Source organism: Haliotis cracherodii, unplaced genomic scaffold (assembly GCF_022045235.1).
Source record: "Haliotis cracherodii isolate W230 unplaced genomic scaffold, xgHalCrac1.p SCAF_21, whole genome shotgun sequence".
NCBI classification, from domain to species: domain Eukaryota; kingdom Metazoa; phylum Mollusca; class Gastropoda; order Lepetellida; family Haliotidae; genus Haliotis; species Haliotis cracherodii.
Window position 1 is genome coordinate 14,753,629 of NW_027266277.1, and position 20,892 is coordinate 14,774,520.

Consider the following 20,892-nt stretch of genomic DNA (forward strand, 5'->3'; position numbering starts at 1 on the left):
ACAGGGTCTGATATTGTGAGCAATGATCTGGGAGGGTTGGGTACAATGACACAATCAACCTAGGGTCTGATATTGTGAGCAATGATCCAGGAGGGTTTGGGACAATGACACAATCGACCTAGGGTCTGATATTGTGAGCAATGATCCAGGAGGGTTGGGTACGATGACACAATCAACCTAGGGTCTGATATTGTGAGCAATGATCCAGGAGGGTTGGGTACAATGACACAATCAACCAAGAGTCTAAATATTGTGAGCAATGATTCAGGAGGCTTGGGTACAATGACACAATCAACCAAGGGGCTGGTATTGTGAGCAATGATCCAGGAGGGTTGGGTACAATGACACAATCAACCAAGAATCTGATATTGTGAGCAATGATCCAGGAGGGTTGGGTACAATGACACAATCAACCAAGGGGCTGGTATTGTGAGCAATGATTCAGGAGGGTTGGGTACAATGACACAATCAACCAAGGGGCTGGTATTGTGAGTAATGATCCAGGAGGGTTGGGTACAATGACACAATCAGCCAAGAATCTGATATTGTGAGCAATGACCCAGGAGGGTTGGGTACAATGACACAATCAACCAAGAATCTGATATTGTGAGCAATGATCCAGGAGGGTTGGGTACAATGACACAATCAACCAAGGGTCTGATATTGTGAGCAATGATTCAGGAGGGTTGGGTACAATGACACAATCAACCAAGGGTCTGATATTGTGAGCAATGATTCAGGAGGGTTGGGTACAATGACATAATCAACTAAGAGTCTAAATATTGTGAGCAATGATTCAGGAGGCTTGGGTACAATGACACAATCAACCAAGGGGCTGGTATTGTGAGCAATGATCCAGGAGGGTTGGGTACAATGACACAATCAACCAAGGGGCTGATATTGTGAGCCATGATCCAGGAGGGTTGGGTACAATGACACAATCAACCAAGGGTCTGATATTGTGAGCCATGATCCAGGAGGGTTGGGTACAATGACTCAATCAACCAAGGGGCTGATATTGTGAGCAATGATCCAGGAGGGTTGGGTACAATGACACAATGCACCAAGAATCTGATATTGTGAGCAATGATCCAGGAGGGTTGGGTACAATGACACAATCAACCAAGGGGCTGATATTGTGAGCCATGATCCAGGAGGGTTGGGTATAATGACACAATCAACCAAGAATCTGATATTGTGAGCCATGATCCAGGAGGGTTGGGTACAATGACACAATCAACCAAGGGTCTGATATTGTGAGCCATGATCCATGGGGGTTGGGTACAATGACTCAATCAACCTAGGGGCTGATATTATGAGCAATGATTCAGGAGGGTGGTATTGTGAGCAATGATCCAGGAGGGTTGGGTACAATGACACAATGCACCAAGAATCTGATATTGTGAGCAATGACCCAGGAGGGTGGGGTACAATGACACAATCAACCAAGGGGCTGGTATTGTGAGCAATGATCCAGGAGGGTTGGGTACAATGACACAATCAACCTAGGGGCTGGTATTGTGAGCAATGATCCAGAAGGGTTGGGTACAATGACACAATCAACCAAAAATCTGATATTGTGAGCAATGATCCAGAAGGGGTGGGTACAATGACACAATCAACCAGGGGTCTGATATTGTGAGCAATGATCCAGGAGGGTGGGGTACAATGACACAATCAACCAAGGGTCTGATATTGTGAGCCATGATCCAGGAGGGTTGGGTACAATGACACAATCAACCAAGGGTCTGATATTGTGAGCAATGATCCAGGAGGGTTGGGTACAATGACACAATCAACCAAGGGTCTGATATTGTGAGCAATGATTCAGGAGGGTTGGGTACAATGACACAATCAACCAAGGGTCTGATATTGTGAGCAATGATCCAGGAGGGTTGGGTACAATGACACAATCAACCAAGGGTCTGATATTGTGAGCAATGATCCAGGAGGGTTGGGTACAATGACACAATCAACCAAGGGTCTGATATTGTGAGCAATGATCCAGGAGGGTTGGGTACAATGACACAATCAACCAAGGGTCTGATATTGTGAGCAATGATCCAGGAGGGTGGGGTACAATGACACAATCAACCAAGGGTCTGATATTGTGAGCAATGATTCAGGAGGGTTGGGTACAATGACACAATCAACAAAGGGGCTGGTATTGTGAGCAATGATTCAGGAGGGTTGGGTACAATGACACAATCAACCAAGGGCCTGATATTGTGAGCAATGATCCAGGAGGGTGGGGTACAATGACACAATCAACCAAGGGTCTGATATTGTGAGCAATGATCCAGGAGGGTTGGGTACAATGACACAATCAACAAAGGGGCTGGTATTGTGAGCACTGATCCAGGAGGGTTGGGTACAATGACACAATCAACCAAGGGTCTGATATTGTGAGCCATGATCCAGGAGGCTTGGGTACAATGACACAATCAACCAAGGGGCTGGTATTGTGAGCCATGATTCAGGAGGGTTGGGTACAATGACACAATCAACCTAGGGGCTGATACTGTGAGCAATGATCCAGGAGGGTTGGGTACAATGACACAATCAACCAAGGGGCTGGTATTGTGAGCCATGATCCAGGAAGGTTGGGTACAATGACACAATCAACGAAGGGGCTGGTATTATGAGCAATGACCCAGGAGGGTTGGGTACAATGACACAATCAACCTAGGGTCTGATATAATGAGCAATGACCCAGGAGGGTTGGGTACAATGACACAATCAACCTAGGGGCTGATATTGTGAGCAATGATCCAGGAGGGTTGGGTACAATGACACAATCAACCAGGAGGCTGATATTGTGAGCAATGACCCAGGAGAGGAGGCTTTGGTACAATGACTCAATCAACAAAGGGGCTGGTATTATGAGGAATGATCCAGGAGGGTTGGGTACGATGACACAATCAACCAAGGGTCTGATATTGTGAGCAATGATCCAGGAGGGTTGGGTACAATGACACAATCAACGTAGGGTCTGATATTGTGAGCAATGATCCAGGAGGGTTGGGTACAATGACACAATCAACCTAGGGGCTGATACTGTGAGCCATGATCCAGGAAGGTTGGGTACAATGACACAATCAACGAAGGGGCTGGTATTATGAGCAATGACCCAGGAGGGTTGGGTACAATGACACAATCAACCTAGGGTCTGATATAATGAGCAATGACCCAGGAGGGTTGGGTACAATGACACAATCAACCTAGGGGCTGATATTGTGAGCAATGATCCAGGAGGGTTGGGTACAATGACACAATCAACCAGGAGGCTGATATTGTGAGCAATGACCCAGGAGAGGAGGCTTTGGTACAATGACTCAATCAACAAAGGGGCTGGTATTATGAGGAATGATCCAGGAGGGTTGGGTACGATGACACAATCAACCAAGGGTCTGATATTGTGAGCAATGATCCAGGAGGGTTGGGTACAATGACACAATCAACGTAGGGTCTGATATTGTGAGCAATGATCCAGGAGGGTTGGGTACAATGACACAATCAACCAAGGGTCTAAATATTGTGAGCAATCATCCAGGAGAGGAGGCTTGGGTACAATGACACAATCAACAAAGGGGCTGGTATTATGAGCAATGATCCAGGAGGGTTGGGTACGATGACACAATCAACCAAGGGTCTGATATTGTGAGCAATGATCCAGGGGGATTGGGTACAATGACACAATCAACCTAGGGTCTGATATTGTGAGCAATGATCCAGGAGGGTTGGGTACAATGACACAATCAACCAAGGGTCTAAATATTGTGAGCAATCATCCAGGAGAGGAGGCTTGGGTACAATGACACAATCAACAAAGGGGCTGGTATTATGAGCAATGATCCAGGAGGGTTGGGTACGATGACACAATCAACCAAGGGTCTGATATTGTGAGCAATGATCCAGGGGGATTGGGTACAATGACACAATCAACCTAGGGTCTGATATTGTGAGCAATGATCCAGGAGGGTTGGGTACAATGACACAATCAACCAAGGGTCTAAATATTGTGAGCAATCATCCAGGAGAGGAGGCTTGGGTACAATGACACAATCAACAAAGGGGCTGGTATTATGAGCAATGATCCAGGAGGGTTGGGTACGATGACACAATCAACCAAAGGTCTGATATTGTGAGCAATGATCCAGGAAGGTTGGGTACAATGACACAATCAACCAAGGGTCTAAATATTGTGAGCAATGATCCAGGAAGTTGGTGGATAATGACACAGTCCACCAAGAGTCTGATATTGTGAGCAATGATCCAGGAGGGTTGGGTACAATGACACAATCAACCTAGGGGCTGGTATGGTGAGCAATGATCCAGGAGGGTTGGGTACAATGACACAATCAACCTAGGGTCTGATATTGTGAGTCATGATCCAGGAGGGTTGGGTACGATGACACAATCAACCTAGGGGCTGGTATGGTGAGCAATGATCCAGGAGGGTTGAGTACGATGACACAATCAACCTAGGGTCTGATATTGTGAGCAATGATCCATGAGGGTTGGGTACAATGACACAATCAACCAAGGGTCTGATATTGTGAGCAATGATCCAGGAGGGTGGGGTACAATGACACAATCAACACAGGGTCTGATATTGTGAGCAATGATTCAGGAGGGTTGGGTACAATGACACAATCAACCTAGGGGCTGATATTGTGAACAATGATCCAGAAGGGTTGGGTACAATGACACAATCAACCAAAGGGCTGATATTGTGAACAATGATCCAGAAGGGTTGGGTACAATGACACAATCAACCAAAGGGCTGATATTGTGAGCAATGACACAATCAACCAAGAATCTGATATTGTGAACAATGATCCAGAAGGGTTGGGTACAATGACACAATCAACCAAAGGGCTGATATTGTGAACAATGATCCAGAAGGGTTAGGTACAATGACACAATCAACCAAAGGGCTGATATTGTGAGCCATGATCCAGGAGGGTTGGGTACAATGACACAATCAACCAAGAATCTGATATTGTGAACAATGATCCAGAAGGGTTGGGTACAATGACACAATCAACCAAAGGGCTGATATTGTGAACAATGATCCAGAAGGGTTGGGTACAATGACACAATCAACCTAGGGTCTGATATTGTGAGCCATGATCCAGGAGGGTTGGGTACAATGACACAATCAACCAAGGGGCTGGTATTGTGAGCAATGATCCAGGAGGGTTGGGTACAATGACACAATCAACCAAGGGGCTGGTATTGTGAGCCATGATTCAGGAGGGTTGGGTACAATGACACAATCAACCTAGGGTCTGATATTGTGAGCAATGATCCAGGAGGGTTGGGTACAATGACACAATCAACCAAGGGGCTGGTATTGTGAGCCATGATCCAGGAAGGTTGGGTACAATGACACAATCAACGAAGGGGCTGGTATTATGAGCAATGACCCAGGAGGGTTGGGTACAATGACACAATCAACCTAGGGTCTGATATAATGAGCAATGACCCAGGAGGGTTGGGTACAATGACACAATCAACCTAGGGGCTGATATTGTGAGCAATGATCCAGGAGGGTTGGGTACAATGACACAATCAACCAGGAGGCTGATATTGTGAGCAATGACCCAGGAGAGGAGGCTTTGGTACAATGACTCAATCAACAAAGGGGCTGGTATTATGAGGAATGATCCAGGAGGGTTGGGTACGATGACACAATCAACCAAGGGTCTGATATTGTGAGCAATGATCCAGGAGGGTTGGGTACAATGACACAATCAACGTAGGGTCTGATATTGTGAGCAATGATCCAGGAGGGTTGGGTACAATGACACAATCAACCAAGGGTCTAAATATTGTGAGCAATCATCCAGGAGAGGAGGCTTGGGTACAATGACACAATCAACAAAGGGGCTGGTATTATGAGCAATGATCCAGGAGGGTTGGGTACGATGACACAATCAACCAAGGGTCTGATATTGTGAGCAATGATCCAGGGGGGTTGGGTACAATGACACAATCAACCTAGGGTCTGATATTGTGAGCAATGATCCAGGAGGGTTGGGTACAATGACACAATCAACCAAGGGTCTAAATATTGTGAGCAATCATCCAGGAGAGGAGGCTTGGGTACAATGACACAATCAACAAAGGGGCTGGTATTATGAGCAATGATCCAGGAGGGTTGGGTACGATGACACAATCAACCAAAGGTCTGATATTGTGAGCAATGATCCAGGAAGGTTGGGTACAATGACACAATCAACCAAGGGTCTAAATATTGTGAGCAATCATCCAGGAAGTTGGTGGATAATGACACAGTCAACCAAGAGTCTGATATTGTGAGCAATGATCCAGGAGGGTTGGGTACAATGACACAATCAACCTAGGGGCTGGTATGGTGAGCAATGATCCAGGAGGGTTGGGTACAATGACACAATCAACCTAGGGTCTGATATTGTGAGTCATGATCCAGGAGGGTTGGGTACGATGACACAATCAACCTAGGGGCTGGTATGGTGAGCAATGATCCAGGAGGGTTGAGTACGATGACACAATCAACCTAGGGTCTGATATTGTGAGCAATGATCCATGAGGGTTGGGTACAATGACACAATCAACCAAGGGTCTGATATTGTGAGCAATGATCCAGGAGGGTGGGGTACAATGACACAATCAACACAGGGTCTGATATTGTGAGCAATGATTCAGGAGGGTTGGGTACAATGACACAATCAACCTAGGGGCTGATATTGTGAACAATGATCCAGAAGGGTTGGGTACAATGACACAATCAACCAAAGGGCTGATATTGTGAACAATGATCCAGAAGGGTTGGGTACAATGACACAATCAACCAAAGGGCTGATATTGTGAGCAATGACACAATCAACCAAGAATCTGATATTGTGAACAATGATCCAGAAGGGTTGGGTACAATGACACAATCAACCAAAGGGCTGATATTGTGAACAATGATCCAGAAGGGTTAGGTACAATGACACAATCAACCAAAGGGCTGATATTGTGAGCCATGATCCAGGAGGGTTGGGTACAATGACACAATCAACCAAGAATCTGATATTGTGAACAATGATCCAGAAGGGTTGGGTACAATGACACAATCAACCAAAGGGCTGATATTGTGAACAATGATCCAGAAGGGTTGGGTACAATGACACAATCAACCTAGGGTCTGATATTGTGAGCCATGATCCAGGAGGGTTGGGTACAATGACACAATCAACCAAGGGGCTGGTATTGTGAGCAATGATCCAGGAGGGTTGGGTACAATGACACAATCAACCAAGGGGCTGGTATTGTGAGCCATGATTCAGGAGGGTTGGGTACAATGACACAATCAACCTAGGGGCTGATATTGTGAGCAATGATCCAGGAGGGTTGGGTACAATGACACAATCAACCAAGGGGCTGGTATTGTGAGCCATGATCCAGGAAGGTTGGGTACAATGACACAATCAACGAAGGGGCTGGTATTATGAGCAATGACCCAGGAGGGTTGGGTACAATGACACAATCAACCTAGGGTCTGATATAATGAGCAATGACCCAGGAGGGTTGGGTACAATGACACAATCAACCTAGGGGCTGATATTGTGAGCAATGATCCAGGAGGGTTGGGTACAATGACACAATCAACCAGGAGGCTGATATTGTGAGCAATGACCCAGGAGAGGAGGCTTTGGTACAATGACTCAATCAACAAAGGGGCTGGTATTATGAGCAATGATCCAGGAGGGTTGGGTACGATGACACAATCAACCAAGGGGCTGGTATTATGAGCAATGATCCAGGAGGGTTGGGTACAATGACACAATCAACGTAGGGTCTGATATTGTGAGCAATGATCCAGGAGGGTTGGGTACAATGACACAATCAACCAAGGGTCTAAATATTGTGAGCAATCATCCAGGAGAGGAGGCTTGGGTACAATGATACAATCAACAAAGGGGCTGGTATTATGAGCAATCATCCAGGAGAGGAGGCTTGGGTACAATGATACAATCAACAAAGGGGCTGGTATTGTGAGCAATGATCCAGGGGGGTTGGGTACAATGACACAATCAACCTAGGGTCTGATATTGTGAGCAATGATCCAGGGGGGTTGGGTACAATGACACAATCAACCTAGGGTCTGATATTGTGAGCAATGATCCAGGAGGGTTGGGTACAATGACACAATCAACCAAGGGTCTAAATATTGTGAGCAATCATCCAGGAGAGGAGGCTTGGGTACAATGACACAATCAACAAAGGGGCTGGTATTATGAGCAATGATCCAGGAGGGTTGGGTACGATGACACAATCAACCAAAGGTCTGATATTGTGAGCAATGATCCAGGAAGGTTGGGTACAATGACACAATCAACCAAGGGTCTAAATATTGTGAGCAATCATCCAGGAAGTTGGTGGATAATGACACAGTCAACCAAGAGTCTGATATTGTGAGCAATGATCCAGGAGGGTTGGGTACAATGACACAATCAACCTAGGGGCTGGTATGGTGAGCAATGATCCAGGAGGGTTGGGTACAATGACACAATCAACCTAGGGTCTGATATTGTGAGTCATGATCCAGGAGGGTTGGGTACGATGACACAATCAACCTAGGGGCTGGTATGGTGAGCAATGATCCAGGAGGGTTGAGTACGATGACACAATCAACCTAGGGTCTGATATTGTGAGCAATGATCCATGAGGGTTGGGTACAATGACACAATCAACCTAGGGGCTGATATTGTGAGCAATGATCCAGGAGGGTTGGGTACAATGACACAATCAACCAAGAATCTGATATTGTGAGCAATGATCCAGGAGGGTTGGGTACAATGACACAATCAACAAAGGGCCAGATATTATGAGCAATGATTAAGGAGGGTTTGGGACAATGACACAATCAACCAAGGGTCTGATATGGTGAGCAATGATCCAGGAGGGTTGGGTACAATGACACAATCAACCAAGGGGCTGATATTGTGAGGAATGATCCAGGAGGGTGGGGTACGATGACACAATCAACCAAGGTTCTGATATGGTGAGCAATGATCCAGGAGGGTTTGGGACAATGACACAATCAACCAAGGGTCTGATATGGTGAGCAATGATCCAGGAGGGTTGGGTACAATGACACAATCAACCAAGGGTCTGATATTGTGGCCAATGATCCAGGAGGGTTGGGTACAATGACACAATCAACCAAGAGAGCTTTATAGGACTCAAAAATTCCACGATACTTCCACAAGAAAGTGTGATGGCAAATGATCGTGATGTAACTGTCATCGTGGAGTTTGGCAAGGTTGACTGAAAGCCCGTTTATAATTTCAAAATAAGTTGCTGATTTGCTAATTGAATATGCAGGGTTACTTCACACTATTTTGATGATACACACTAGTTTTATTTTTGTAGCGTATCTGTAATGTTAGTTGCGTATTTGATACGCTTGAATTTTATTTCACTGCATATTTCTGCATTTCTGATGTGTATTTTACGCAGATACGCAGCTTATCTGGAGCTCTGCAGAGGCAATTGATACTGGTACAAAGGGCTACAACAAGCAAGGTCACAGTGCATGCTGGATGTACCCATTGATAATCACCATTTTGAGTGCTAATAAACAAACCACATGACAAACATAAAGCCAATTTATTCAAATCCAACTACATGTCTAGCTCTCAGTTTTTCCCTAAATGTGGGAACGCTTTCAGCATCCTCTTCCTCTGCAGCCTCTCCCTCCGCAACTTCTTCATCTCCTCTCTCCTCATCTTCTCCTTGTACAGCATAATGTACTTGCCCATCGAGCTCCGGTACGGAGGATGCAGCAAGCGATACGTAGGGTTAAACTCTTTTGGCCAAGGGTGTTCACGGAACTTTTTGAAACCTTTCAGTCCGAAGAAGTTGCGAACATAGCCGCCACGCGGGGCTCCCGTTGTCCCTGTTTCTAGGAGGTTGTATGCTTCATTTCTCTCTTTCACTACGGATAGCAAATTCTCCATGCTTTCTTCGACCTGTTCAGGAAAATAAAAGACACACTTTTTTAAAATAATCAATGTACCTTGCTTTTAACAGTGTTCCAGTTATATCCATGACAGTAAGACATGTTGGCTTAATGTGGAAGGAAAGTGTGAAGTGATGCACTTCGCTGAAATCAGGAACCTTGGTACTGTGCTGACACACCGAGACACAGAATAGAGGCCAACTGGGATTGGAGTGAGTGAGTGAGTTGGGTTTAACACCGCTTTTAACAGTATTCCAGTTATATCACGGCGTGTCAGCCTAATGTGGGAGGAAAGCCCGAAGTGATGCAGGTCTAAGACGTTGACCACTTCGGTAAAACCCACGAGCACGGGTATGATATTGACAAACCTAGAAACATAATCAGGGCGAACCGGGATTCAAACCCACAATCATAGGTTTCTGGCGTGTCCAAGGGACGCAACTCTGCACAGCGAATTGCTGCACCTTAGACAACTGGGCCACCCTTTTCCCCTCTTAAATTAGAAATGAACTCATCTCAGCAGCCTGGGTGATGATCACGTGTCACAAGTGTGAGTTTACGAGCTGTATGGGCTTGTACAGAGTGTGTGAGTGGGTGTTTTTTGATTGGTTGTGAGGGAGGGAGGTTTAACGCCGCTTTGGGACACTTTGAGACTGAGGGTTGCACGTGAACGATCAGCTCGTAAAGTCCCATATCTCCCGCTCATGTCACATGTGGCCCGTGAAGATCCGGGGTAGAAAAGGTCTTCAGCAACCCATCCTTGCCGTAAAAGGCGACTATGCTTGTCGTAAGAGGCGACTAACGGGATCGGGTGGTCAGACTCGCTGACTTTGTTGATGCATGTCATCGATCCCAATTACGTGGACCTATGCCTGTGTTGTCAATCACTGGATTGCCTGGTCCAGACTCGATTATTTACAGACCGCCGTCATATAGCTGGAATATTGCTGAGTGCGGCCTTAAACAACAAACCAATCAACCAAATTATGTATCATTCAATCTCATAAAAATCAGATCTTAGTTCTCACTAGTGCTAAACAAAGATCTGCAGAAAAATACTAAAAAAAAAAAAATACAAACAAAGATGTCAACATTAACCAGTCAGAAAGCAGCTTTCTCAAGCTATACACCGCTAGTTTCGAACATGCGACTTCCGGCTATACTTTGTCAACTATCTTGACAATGTTCACGAATAAATATTTTAGAAATGACCAAATGTACATTGTGAAATGTCTAACAGATGCATGGCCTAGATTATATAGTTGTACTTCCCCAGGGCTCTGCAAAGTCTCTTCGTTCAAATGTTTACCCCATTTAAGCAACAGATTAGACAATGATTTTGATGGATTCAGGCATCATACAGCCTGTTACTGTCGTTAGGAATACCCCATGTTAACCTTATTGAGGTTGCATGATAAGAAAACACAGCCTAACTGTCACTTTTATGATCTGGTAAGCGATTCTCTGATTGGTCTGATGAAAGGTTGTTCTGACGTGACCCAAAATGGGATGTCCTCAAATCCTTGTTTAGCGATACTGAGAACTAAGATCTGATTTTTATGAGATTGCAAGTTACAAAGATTTGTTTTGGTGTTTTTTTGTTTGTCTTTTAACACTGGACAAAGCAATATTCCAACCATATGACTGGGGTCTGTGAATGAATGATCCTGGATAAAACAATCGAATGATTGACATCATGAGCATTGCTATACGCAATTGTGATACGATAACATGAATCAACTAAATCAACGATCCAAATCCCATTAGTCGCCTTTAAAGACAAGCATTGGTTGCTGAAGACCAATTCTAACCAGGATCTTCACGGTGGCCTTTATTTGCAGTAAAACGGATGAGGTATGTGAAAATATATGATCGCCCCACCTTATCGTATGTGAAAATATATGATCGCCCCACCTTATCGTATGTGAAAATATATGATCGCCCCACCTTATCGTATGTGAAAATATATGATCGCCCCACCTTATCGTATGTGAAATATATGATCACCCCACCTTATCGTATGTGAAAATATATGATCACCCCACCTTATCGTATGTGAAAATATATGATCACCCCACCTTATCGTATGTGAAAATATATGATCAACCCACCTTATCGTATGTGAAAATATATGATCACCCCACCTTATCGTATGTGAAAATATATGATCACCCCACCTTATCGTATGTGAAAATATATGATCAACCCACCTTATCGTATGTGAAAATATATGATCACCCCACCTTATCGTATGTGAAAATATATGATCACCCCACCTTATCGTATGTGAAAATATATGATCACCCCACCTTATCGTATGTGAAAATATATGATCACCCCACCTTATCGTATTTGAAAATATATGATCACCCCACCTTATCGTATGTGAAAATATATGATCAACCCACCTTATCGTATGTGAAAATATATGATCACCCCACCTTATCGTATGTGAAAATATATGATCACCCCACCTTATCGTATGTGAAAATATATGATCACCCCACCTTATCGTATGTGAAAATATATGATCACCCCACCTTATCGTATGTGAAAATATATGATCAACCCACCTTATCGTATGTGAAAATATATGATCACCCCACCTTATCGTATGTGAAAATATATGATCGCCCCACCTTATCGTATGTGAAAATATATGATCAACCCACCTTATCGTATGTGAAAATATATGATCACCCCACCTTATCGTATGTGAAAATATATGATCACCCCACCTTATCGTATGTGAAAATATATGATCACCCCACCTTATCGTATGTGAAAATATATGATCACCCCACCTTATCGTATGTGAAAATATATGATCAACCCACCTTATCGTATGTGAAAATATATGATCACCCCACCTTATCGTATGTGAAAATATATGATCCCCCCACCTTATCGTATGTGAAAATATATGATCACCCCACCTTATCGTATGTGAAAATATATGATCACCCCACCTTATCGTATGTGAAAATATATGATCACCCCACCTTATCGTATGTGAAAATATATGATCACCCCACCTTATCGTATGTGAAAATATATGATCACCCCACCTTATCGTATGTGAAAATATATGATCACCCCACCTTATCGTATGTGAAAATATATGATCAACCCACCTTATCGTATGTGAAAATATATGATCACCCCACCTTATCGTATGTGAAAATATATGATCAACCCACCTTATCGTATGTGAAAATATATGATCGCCCCACCTTATCGTATGTGAAAATATATGATCACCCCACCTTATCGTATGTGAAAATATATGATCACCCCACCTTATCGTATGTGAAAATATATGATCACCCCACCTTATCGTATGTGAAAATATATGATCAACCCACCTTATCGTATGTGAAAATATATGATCACCCCACCTTATCGTATGTGAAAATATATGATCAACCCACCTTATCGTATGTGAAAATATATGATCACCCCACCTTATCGTATGTGAAAATATATGATCACCCCACCTTATCGTATGTGAAAATATATGATCACCCCACCTTATCGTATGTGAAAATATATGATCACCCCACCTTATCGTATGTGAAAATATATGATCACCCCACCTTATCGTATGTGAAAATATATGATCACCCCACCTTATCGTATGTGAAAATATATGATCAACCCACCTTATCGTATGTGAAAATATATGATCACCCCACCTTATCGTATGTGAAAATATATGATCACCCCACCTTATCGTATGTGAAAATATATGATCAACCCACCTTATCGTATGTGAAAATATATGATCACCCCACCTTATCGTATGTGAAAATATATGATCACCCCACCTTATCGTATGTGAAAATATATGATCACCCCACCTTATCGTATGTGAAAATATATGATCACCCCACCTTATCGTATGTGAAAATATATGATCACCCCACCTTATCGTATGTGAAAATATATGATCACCCCACCTTATCGTATGTGAAAATATATGATCAACCCACCTTATCGTATGTGAAAATATATGATCACCCCACCTTATCGTATGTGAAAATATATGATCACCCCACCTTATCGATCCTCTCTGGACTTGGAAGCAGGGTACACAGCCTCTTGTATTCAGCCTCCATTGTGAGCAGCACGTTCCTCTCCTTCAACAACACGTACCACAGTTTGTGGAGGTCGTCGTTGCCCTTGATTCGCAACTCATCCTTCTTCCAAGGTCGACCTACAGAGGAGTGAGTGAGTGAGTGAGAGTGGTTTAATGCTGTGTTTAGCAGAATTAAGGAATATCAAGGATGGAGACATCAGTTGGTTGGTTTGTTGTTTTACGCCACACTCAGTAATATTCCAGCAATATGACAGCGGTCTGTAAATAATCGAGTGTGGACCAGACAATACAGTGATTGATATCATGAGCATCGATCTATGCAATTGGGATCCATGACATGCTTCAACCAAGTCAGCAAGCCTGACCACCCGATCCCGTTAGTCGCCTCTTACGATAAACTTAGTCGCCTTTTACTAATGGGTTCACCTATTGTATCACAGTTGGAAATAAAAAGACGTGGGCCTTCTGAATGATGAACAAATCCTTTCCCAGGGAGTAGGTGTGTAATTGATTGGCCATTCATGTATTAATATTTCACTCAAAGATAAGTCTCACTAATCTGTGTGAAAAGAAACAAATTACCAATTTAGACATGCAATTTAATGCTAAATATGACCTCGGCTGATCCATCAAATGGTGATCATAACCATGGTAACAAATGTAAATGTTTCTGTGGCAGTGGATCTCAACTGATCTCAAACTAATTTCCTCCCTTTCACCCCTAATGAAAATCAAACAGTTGCTCCCTTAAGCATGGTTGACACTCACAAACCAAGTAACACACTCCGGCTGAAGCCGGATTTGAACCCATGATCATCGGTACCTGGCATGCCAAAGGGGCGCAACTCTGCACAGCTAATTACATCACCTTAGACGACTGGGCCTCCTGTGCCCTCTCTTGGCATATTGATTAATAAGTGAGTTGGGTTTAACGCTGCTTTTAACATTATTCCAGTTATATCACAGCGTGCCAGCTCAATGTGGGAGGAAAGCCCGAAGTGATGCAGGTCTCAGACGTTTACCACTTTGGTGAAACCCACGAGCACGGGTAAGGTGCTGACAAACCTAGAAACATAATCGGGGCGAACCGGGATTCGAACCCACAATCATAGGTTTCTGGCATGCCCAAGGGACGAAACTCTGTACAGCCAATCGCGGCGCCTTAGACGACTGGGCCACCCATGCCCTCTATTGATTAATAAAAAAAGAACATTGGCCTGGGTCTGGATCACCGGTCAAGAGTCAAGTAGCAAGAGTCTTCACCATGTTTATCAAGCTACATAATCTTGACAACTCCACTGCAAAACTCTTACCAACTTTGACTTTTTCTTCTGCCCAGTGTTTTCTCTCATCGAGAAATTCAGATAGATCTTGACGACGTATACTTGTGTGAAAGCCTGCTAGTTGTGCTGGCTGACTGAATCTGTAACAGAAATAACAACACAACCTCAGTACTTATTTCTTATCTGCTGCTTGATGGAGTGAGTGAGTTGGGTTTAACACCGCTTTTAGAGGCATTCCAGTCATATAATGGCGTGTCAGCTCAATGTGGGAGGAAAGCCCGAAGTGATGCAGGTCTCAGACGTTTACCACTTCGGTGAAACCCACGAGCACAGGTATGGTGCTGACAAACCTAGAAACATAATCAGGTGGAGCGAGGTTCAAACACATGATTATCGGTTTCTGATGTGCCCAAGGGACGCAACTCTGCACAGCAAATTGCACGCCTAAGACGACTCTGCCACCTGTGCCCCTTGATGGGTAATTAGGGAAAACATTTGCCTAGAAACACTTCCAATAGTTCACATAAAAATAAATTCAATGATTACATGAGAATGATAGCTAATCCAGATAATGATTGTTTTTCATACCTGTCGGGGCAGTCGGGTAGCCTAGTGGTTAAAGCGTTCGCTCGTCACGCCGAAGACCAGGGTTCGAATCCCGACATGGGTACAATGTGTGAAGCCCATTTCTGGTGTCCCCCGCCGTGATATTGCTGGAATATTGCTAAAATCGGCGTAAAACCAAACTCACTCACTCACTCACTCATACCTGTCAAGTCTGACACATTCTAATAAAACATCCCCTAGGCTCTATTGAATATGAGTTGTCTAATATTCAAACAATACTTATAAACCTCCGGTGACGTCATCCTATTGTTCTCCAGTCGGGTTAAATCTCATAACGTTGTTATATCCCTGGGATTTTATACAATATCCCCGGGATTTTATAGGATATTCAAGTCATATTTGCTATATAATGTGTTATAATATCCAAAGGATTTTATATAATGTCCTGGGTATTTTATTAATATAACTTCCGTTCAGATTGTAACATGTAATGAAATGTAAAATCAAATGACAAATGTTTTCTTTATATTCCCGAGGATCGAACTCGCAATCTTCATATCTGTAGCCCAGTGAGTGTACCACAAGGCAACAGAGGTGTTGATAAGCCGCACTGCTTTTTAGAATGTCCTTTTCAAGATCAGTACGCCAGCAACAGATATTTTACGCCCGTTTCCTAAGGTTCATGGAAAGTATGTTCGAAACATAAAAATGTTGATAAATGTTGTTTTAAGGTTCAAAATTGGTTTATAAGTATGATAAAACACTTCCCCTCGGGTTATTATGATATTTAAAACCCTTTCTCCCTGCAGGTTTTAAATATCATAACAACCCTCGGACGTGTTTTATCCTATACTTATAAAGTACAGGTTCTATCTCTGACTAAACTACTTGCACAGTGACCCAGATCATATTTTTATCTTCAGATAATAGTGCCACGGCACTGTAGCTCCCCTAGATGTATTCAAAAGAAAAAGTTATAAAAACCCACTGACAACCATTCTTATTCCAATATATTCTGCATGAATACTAAAAATTGACACCAAATTCTAATGTCTTGAATGAGTGAGTGAGTATGGTTTTATGCCGCTTTTAGCAATATTCCAGCAATATCACAGCAGGGGACACCAGAAATGGGCTTCACACATCGTACCCATGTCGAGAATCAAACCCTGGTTTTCGGCGTGACGAGCGAACGCTTTAACCACTAGGCTACCCAACCGCCTCTCTAATGTCTTGAACTTTGACAGATGCAACATATTTATTTTATTATTCTTCAATGTCACGCCGAAGACCAGGGTTCGAATCCCGACATGGGTTTTACAATGTGTGAAGCCCATTTCTGGTGTCCCCCGCCGTGATATTGCTGGAATATTGCTAAAATCGGCGTAAAACCAAACTCACTCACTCACTCACTCACTCATACCTGTCAAGTCTGACACATTCTAATAAAACATCCCCTAGGCTCTATTGAATATGAGTTGTCTAATATTCAAACAATACTTATAAACCTCCGGTGACGTCATCCTATTGTTCTCCAGTCGGGTTAAATCTCATAACGTTGTTATATCCCTGGGATTTTATACAATATCCCCGGGATTTTATAGGATATTCAAGTCATATTTGCTATATAATGTGTTATAATATCCAAAGGATTTTATATAATGTCCTGGGTATTTTATTAATATAACTTCCGTTCAGATTGTAACATGTAATGAAATGTAAAATCAAATGACAAATGTTTTCTTTATATTCCCGAGGATCGAACTCGCAATCTTCATATCTGTAGCCCAGTGAGTGTACCACAAGGCAACAGAGGTGTTGATAAGCCGCACTGCTTTTTAGAATGTCCTTTTCAAGATCAGTACGCCAGCAACAGATATTTTACGCCCGTTTCCTAAGGTTCATGGAAAGTATGTTCGAAACATAAAAATGTTGATAAATGTTGTTTTAAGGTTCAAAATTGGTTTATAAGTATGATAAAACACTTCCCCTCGGGTTATTATGATATTTAAAACCCTTTCTCCCTGCAGGTTTTAAATATCATAACAACCCTCGGACGTGTTTTATCCTATACTTATAAAGTACAGGTTCTATCTCTGACTAAACTACTTGCACAGTGACCCAGATCATATTTTTATCTTCAGATAATAGTGCCACGGCACTGTAGCTCCCCTAGATGTATTCAAAAGAAAAAGTTATAAAAACCCACTGACAACCATTCTTATTCCAATATATTCTGCATGAATACTAAAAATTGACACCAAATTCTAATGTCTTGAATGAGTGAGTGAGTATGGTTTTATGCCGCTTTTAGCAATATTCCAGCAATATCACAGCAGGGGACACCAGAAATGGGCTTCACACATCGTACCCATGTCGAGAATCAAACCCGGGTTTTCGGCGTGACGAGCGAACGCTTTAACCACTAGGCTACCCAACCGCCTCTCTAATGTCTTGAACTTTGACAGATGCAACATATTTATTTTATTATTCTTCAATGTCTTTAGTGTTTGTTATGAGAGACTAGTTGACACCATCTGAATTGGATATCCAGAATAATAATTGGCGGAACTGTGGAATAAAACAATAAAACGTCTCACACCTGTTGGGTGTTTTTTGCCCATATTGCACATTCACGGCCCTGCTACAGAACAATATATAATGCCATCATAGGGAGAAACATGGAGTGTGAGTGAGTGAGTTGGGATTAACGCCGCTTTTAACAGTATTCCAGTTATAGCACAGTGTGTCAGCTTAATGTGGGAGGAAAGCCCTAAGTGATGCATGTCTCGGACATTTACCACTTTGGTGAAACCCACGAGCATGGGTATGGTGCTGACAAACCTAGAAACATAATCGGGGCGAAGCGGGATTCGAACCCACAATCATAATTCTCTGGCGTGTCCAAGGGACACAACTCTGCACAGCGAATCGCGGCGCCTTAGACGACTGGGCCACCCATGCCCCCCCATCATATGGAAAAACATGGAAGCCAAATTTCAGTTTCAAAGATGTTTACTGGGCATGCTGGGGTCCCTTTGCATTTTAATGCTTCATGGCATATCTATCATCTGTATGCAAAGACGAAAAATCTATAGCAATTATAAGAAACAGAAGCCTGAAATGGAAACCATGTGCAGACAACATTTCATAACATATCAAAAGTATCATTATGCGTCTAATTGCCATGTAGCTTAATCTAGCATCTACTGTCCAATTAAAGCTGTTTTTGTGAAGATTTTAAGTGAACTTAAAATCATGGTCAAACAAGGTCAAAATTTAAACAATTTCCAAAAACACCACATTTGTTGAACCCTACAACTTACTAAACATATTCGACCCATGACGATCCGGGGTAGAATAGGTCTTCAGCAGCTCTACTTGCAGTAAAAGGCGACTATGCTAGTCTTAAGAGGCGACTAATGGGATCGGGTGGTCAGGCTCACTGACTTGGTTGATGCATGTCATCGTATCCAAATTGCGTGGATCGATGCTCATGACATTAATCACTGGATTGTCTGGTCCAGACTCGGATTATTTACAGACAGCTGTCATATAGCTGGAATATTGCTGAGTGCTGTGTTATACAACAAACAAAACAAACAAACTACACATATTCCAAATGATACCACATTTTGAACAAAAATGAGTAATGGATATAAATATTGAAATACCTACATATATGTCACTTATGAAGTGGATAAAAAAATTGTAATATTTGTTTATCTGTAGGGCTGTGAGGGGTAACTGTGGTCGGGGGGATCTTGAGTAGGACCCGAGTACCGACAGGACTACCCGCACCAATGGTCAGTCACATGATATTGTTTCATGACCAAAACTCACTGTAGCGCAGTGGTTACACTACACGTCACTAATGTTCACATTCCTTCTGACTTGTACATGTTTGAGTAAAGCTAAAGCTTCAGTCAACTTCAATGAACGCATGGTCTGATTGTTTTATACATGTATCTAAACAGTTCTTGCCAGGGCTGCGGTAAAACAATTCCCAATCAGACATTAGTCTAGGGTTGGGTAAAAGGGGGTCAGGTACCTGGGTAGTAACCTTGGATGTCCCAGCCCTAATTACCTGTTATATTACACAGACTCTTTGCAAAAGACACTACTCCAGACATACACTGATCATGGAAATAGAGCAATGGACTTCATAAAGAATGGCTAGGCTATATGGTGTGGAGCCCATTCCACTGTAGTTCCAGACACTGCTGCACATGAGTGAGTATGCCGAGTGTAGTGAGTGACTATGGTTTTATGCCGCTTTTAGCAATATTCCAGCAATATCACGGCGGGGGACACCAGAAATGGTCGGGAATCGAACCCGGGTCTTCGGAGTGACGAGCGAATGCTTTAACCACTAGGCTACCCGACCGCCTCCTCCGAGTGTAATGTGAGACAATCTCTAACTGTAATTTAAGACACTCAAAAAATATGACAGGCTACATACATGTCAGTTGTGGTTCGAAAAGTTTCCCATTTCTTATAAAGAAATCTTCAGTCGATGTCCTGATAATTATTTGGCCAAAATGAAAGCAATCCATGTAAAATATCATCTGGTACAAAATCAAAATCAAAATCCGATGTTCCATGTTGACTGCTCTTTGCAGTTTACTGACAACATACTTTGGCTAGACACACGCACCTGCTACATTTACATTGGAGAGATGACTGTAGTAAAAGCCTTGTATTTGATTCAGCATTGATCAATAGTGGCTGAAGCCTGACCGACAAAACTCTAATAGCTGAAGACATATTCTTCAGCAGTGCCATGGCTTTCAAGAACCTATATATTACACTTTGACTTAACCTAAATGACTGTTCATATTTTAAGATATAAAGGGGCGTAACTGTCGTGAAACGTGTTATTGATTTTCCTTGTAAAACTCCTTTGCAGGGTATGTCTATTATATCAACTGCATTTTCTTCACAAA

General features: G+C 42.8%; 1 protein-coding gene across 1 annotated transcript; it reads right to left on the reverse strand.

Moving 5' to 3' along the window:
• Positions 1-9,645: 9,645 nt before the first annotated feature.
• On the reverse strand, positions 9,646-20,742 carry LOC139470907 (large ribosomal subunit protein uL29m-like). Its single transcript, XM_071253234.1, has 4 exons — positions 20,604-20,742; positions 15,410-15,519; positions 14,056-14,213; positions 9,646-10,007 (listed from the first exon to the last, which is right to left on the reverse strand). The coding sequence occupies exons 1-4, from the start codon at positions 20,729-20,731 to the stop codon at positions 9,675-9,677; spliced, it is 729 nt and encodes a 242-aa protein (XP_071109335.1). The 5' UTR covers positions 20,732-20,742; the 3' UTR covers positions 9,646-9,674.
• Between the last annotated feature and the right edge of the window lie 150 nt (positions 20,743-20,892).

Coding starts and splice junctions, on each gene's coding strand:
- LOC139470907 (XM_071253234.1), bottom strand. CDS start 20,731: ATGGCACTGCTGAAGAATATGTCTTCAGCTATTAGAGTTTTGTCGGTC. Junction 15,520..20,603: donor CTCCAATGTAAATGTAGCAG/GTGCGTGTGTCT, acceptor TTTCTGTTACAG/ATTCAGTCAGCCAGCACAAC. Junction 10,008..14,055: donor GTCCAGAGAGGATCGATAAG/GTGGGGTGATCA, acceptor TTTCCTGAACAG/GTCGAAGAAAGCATGGAGAA.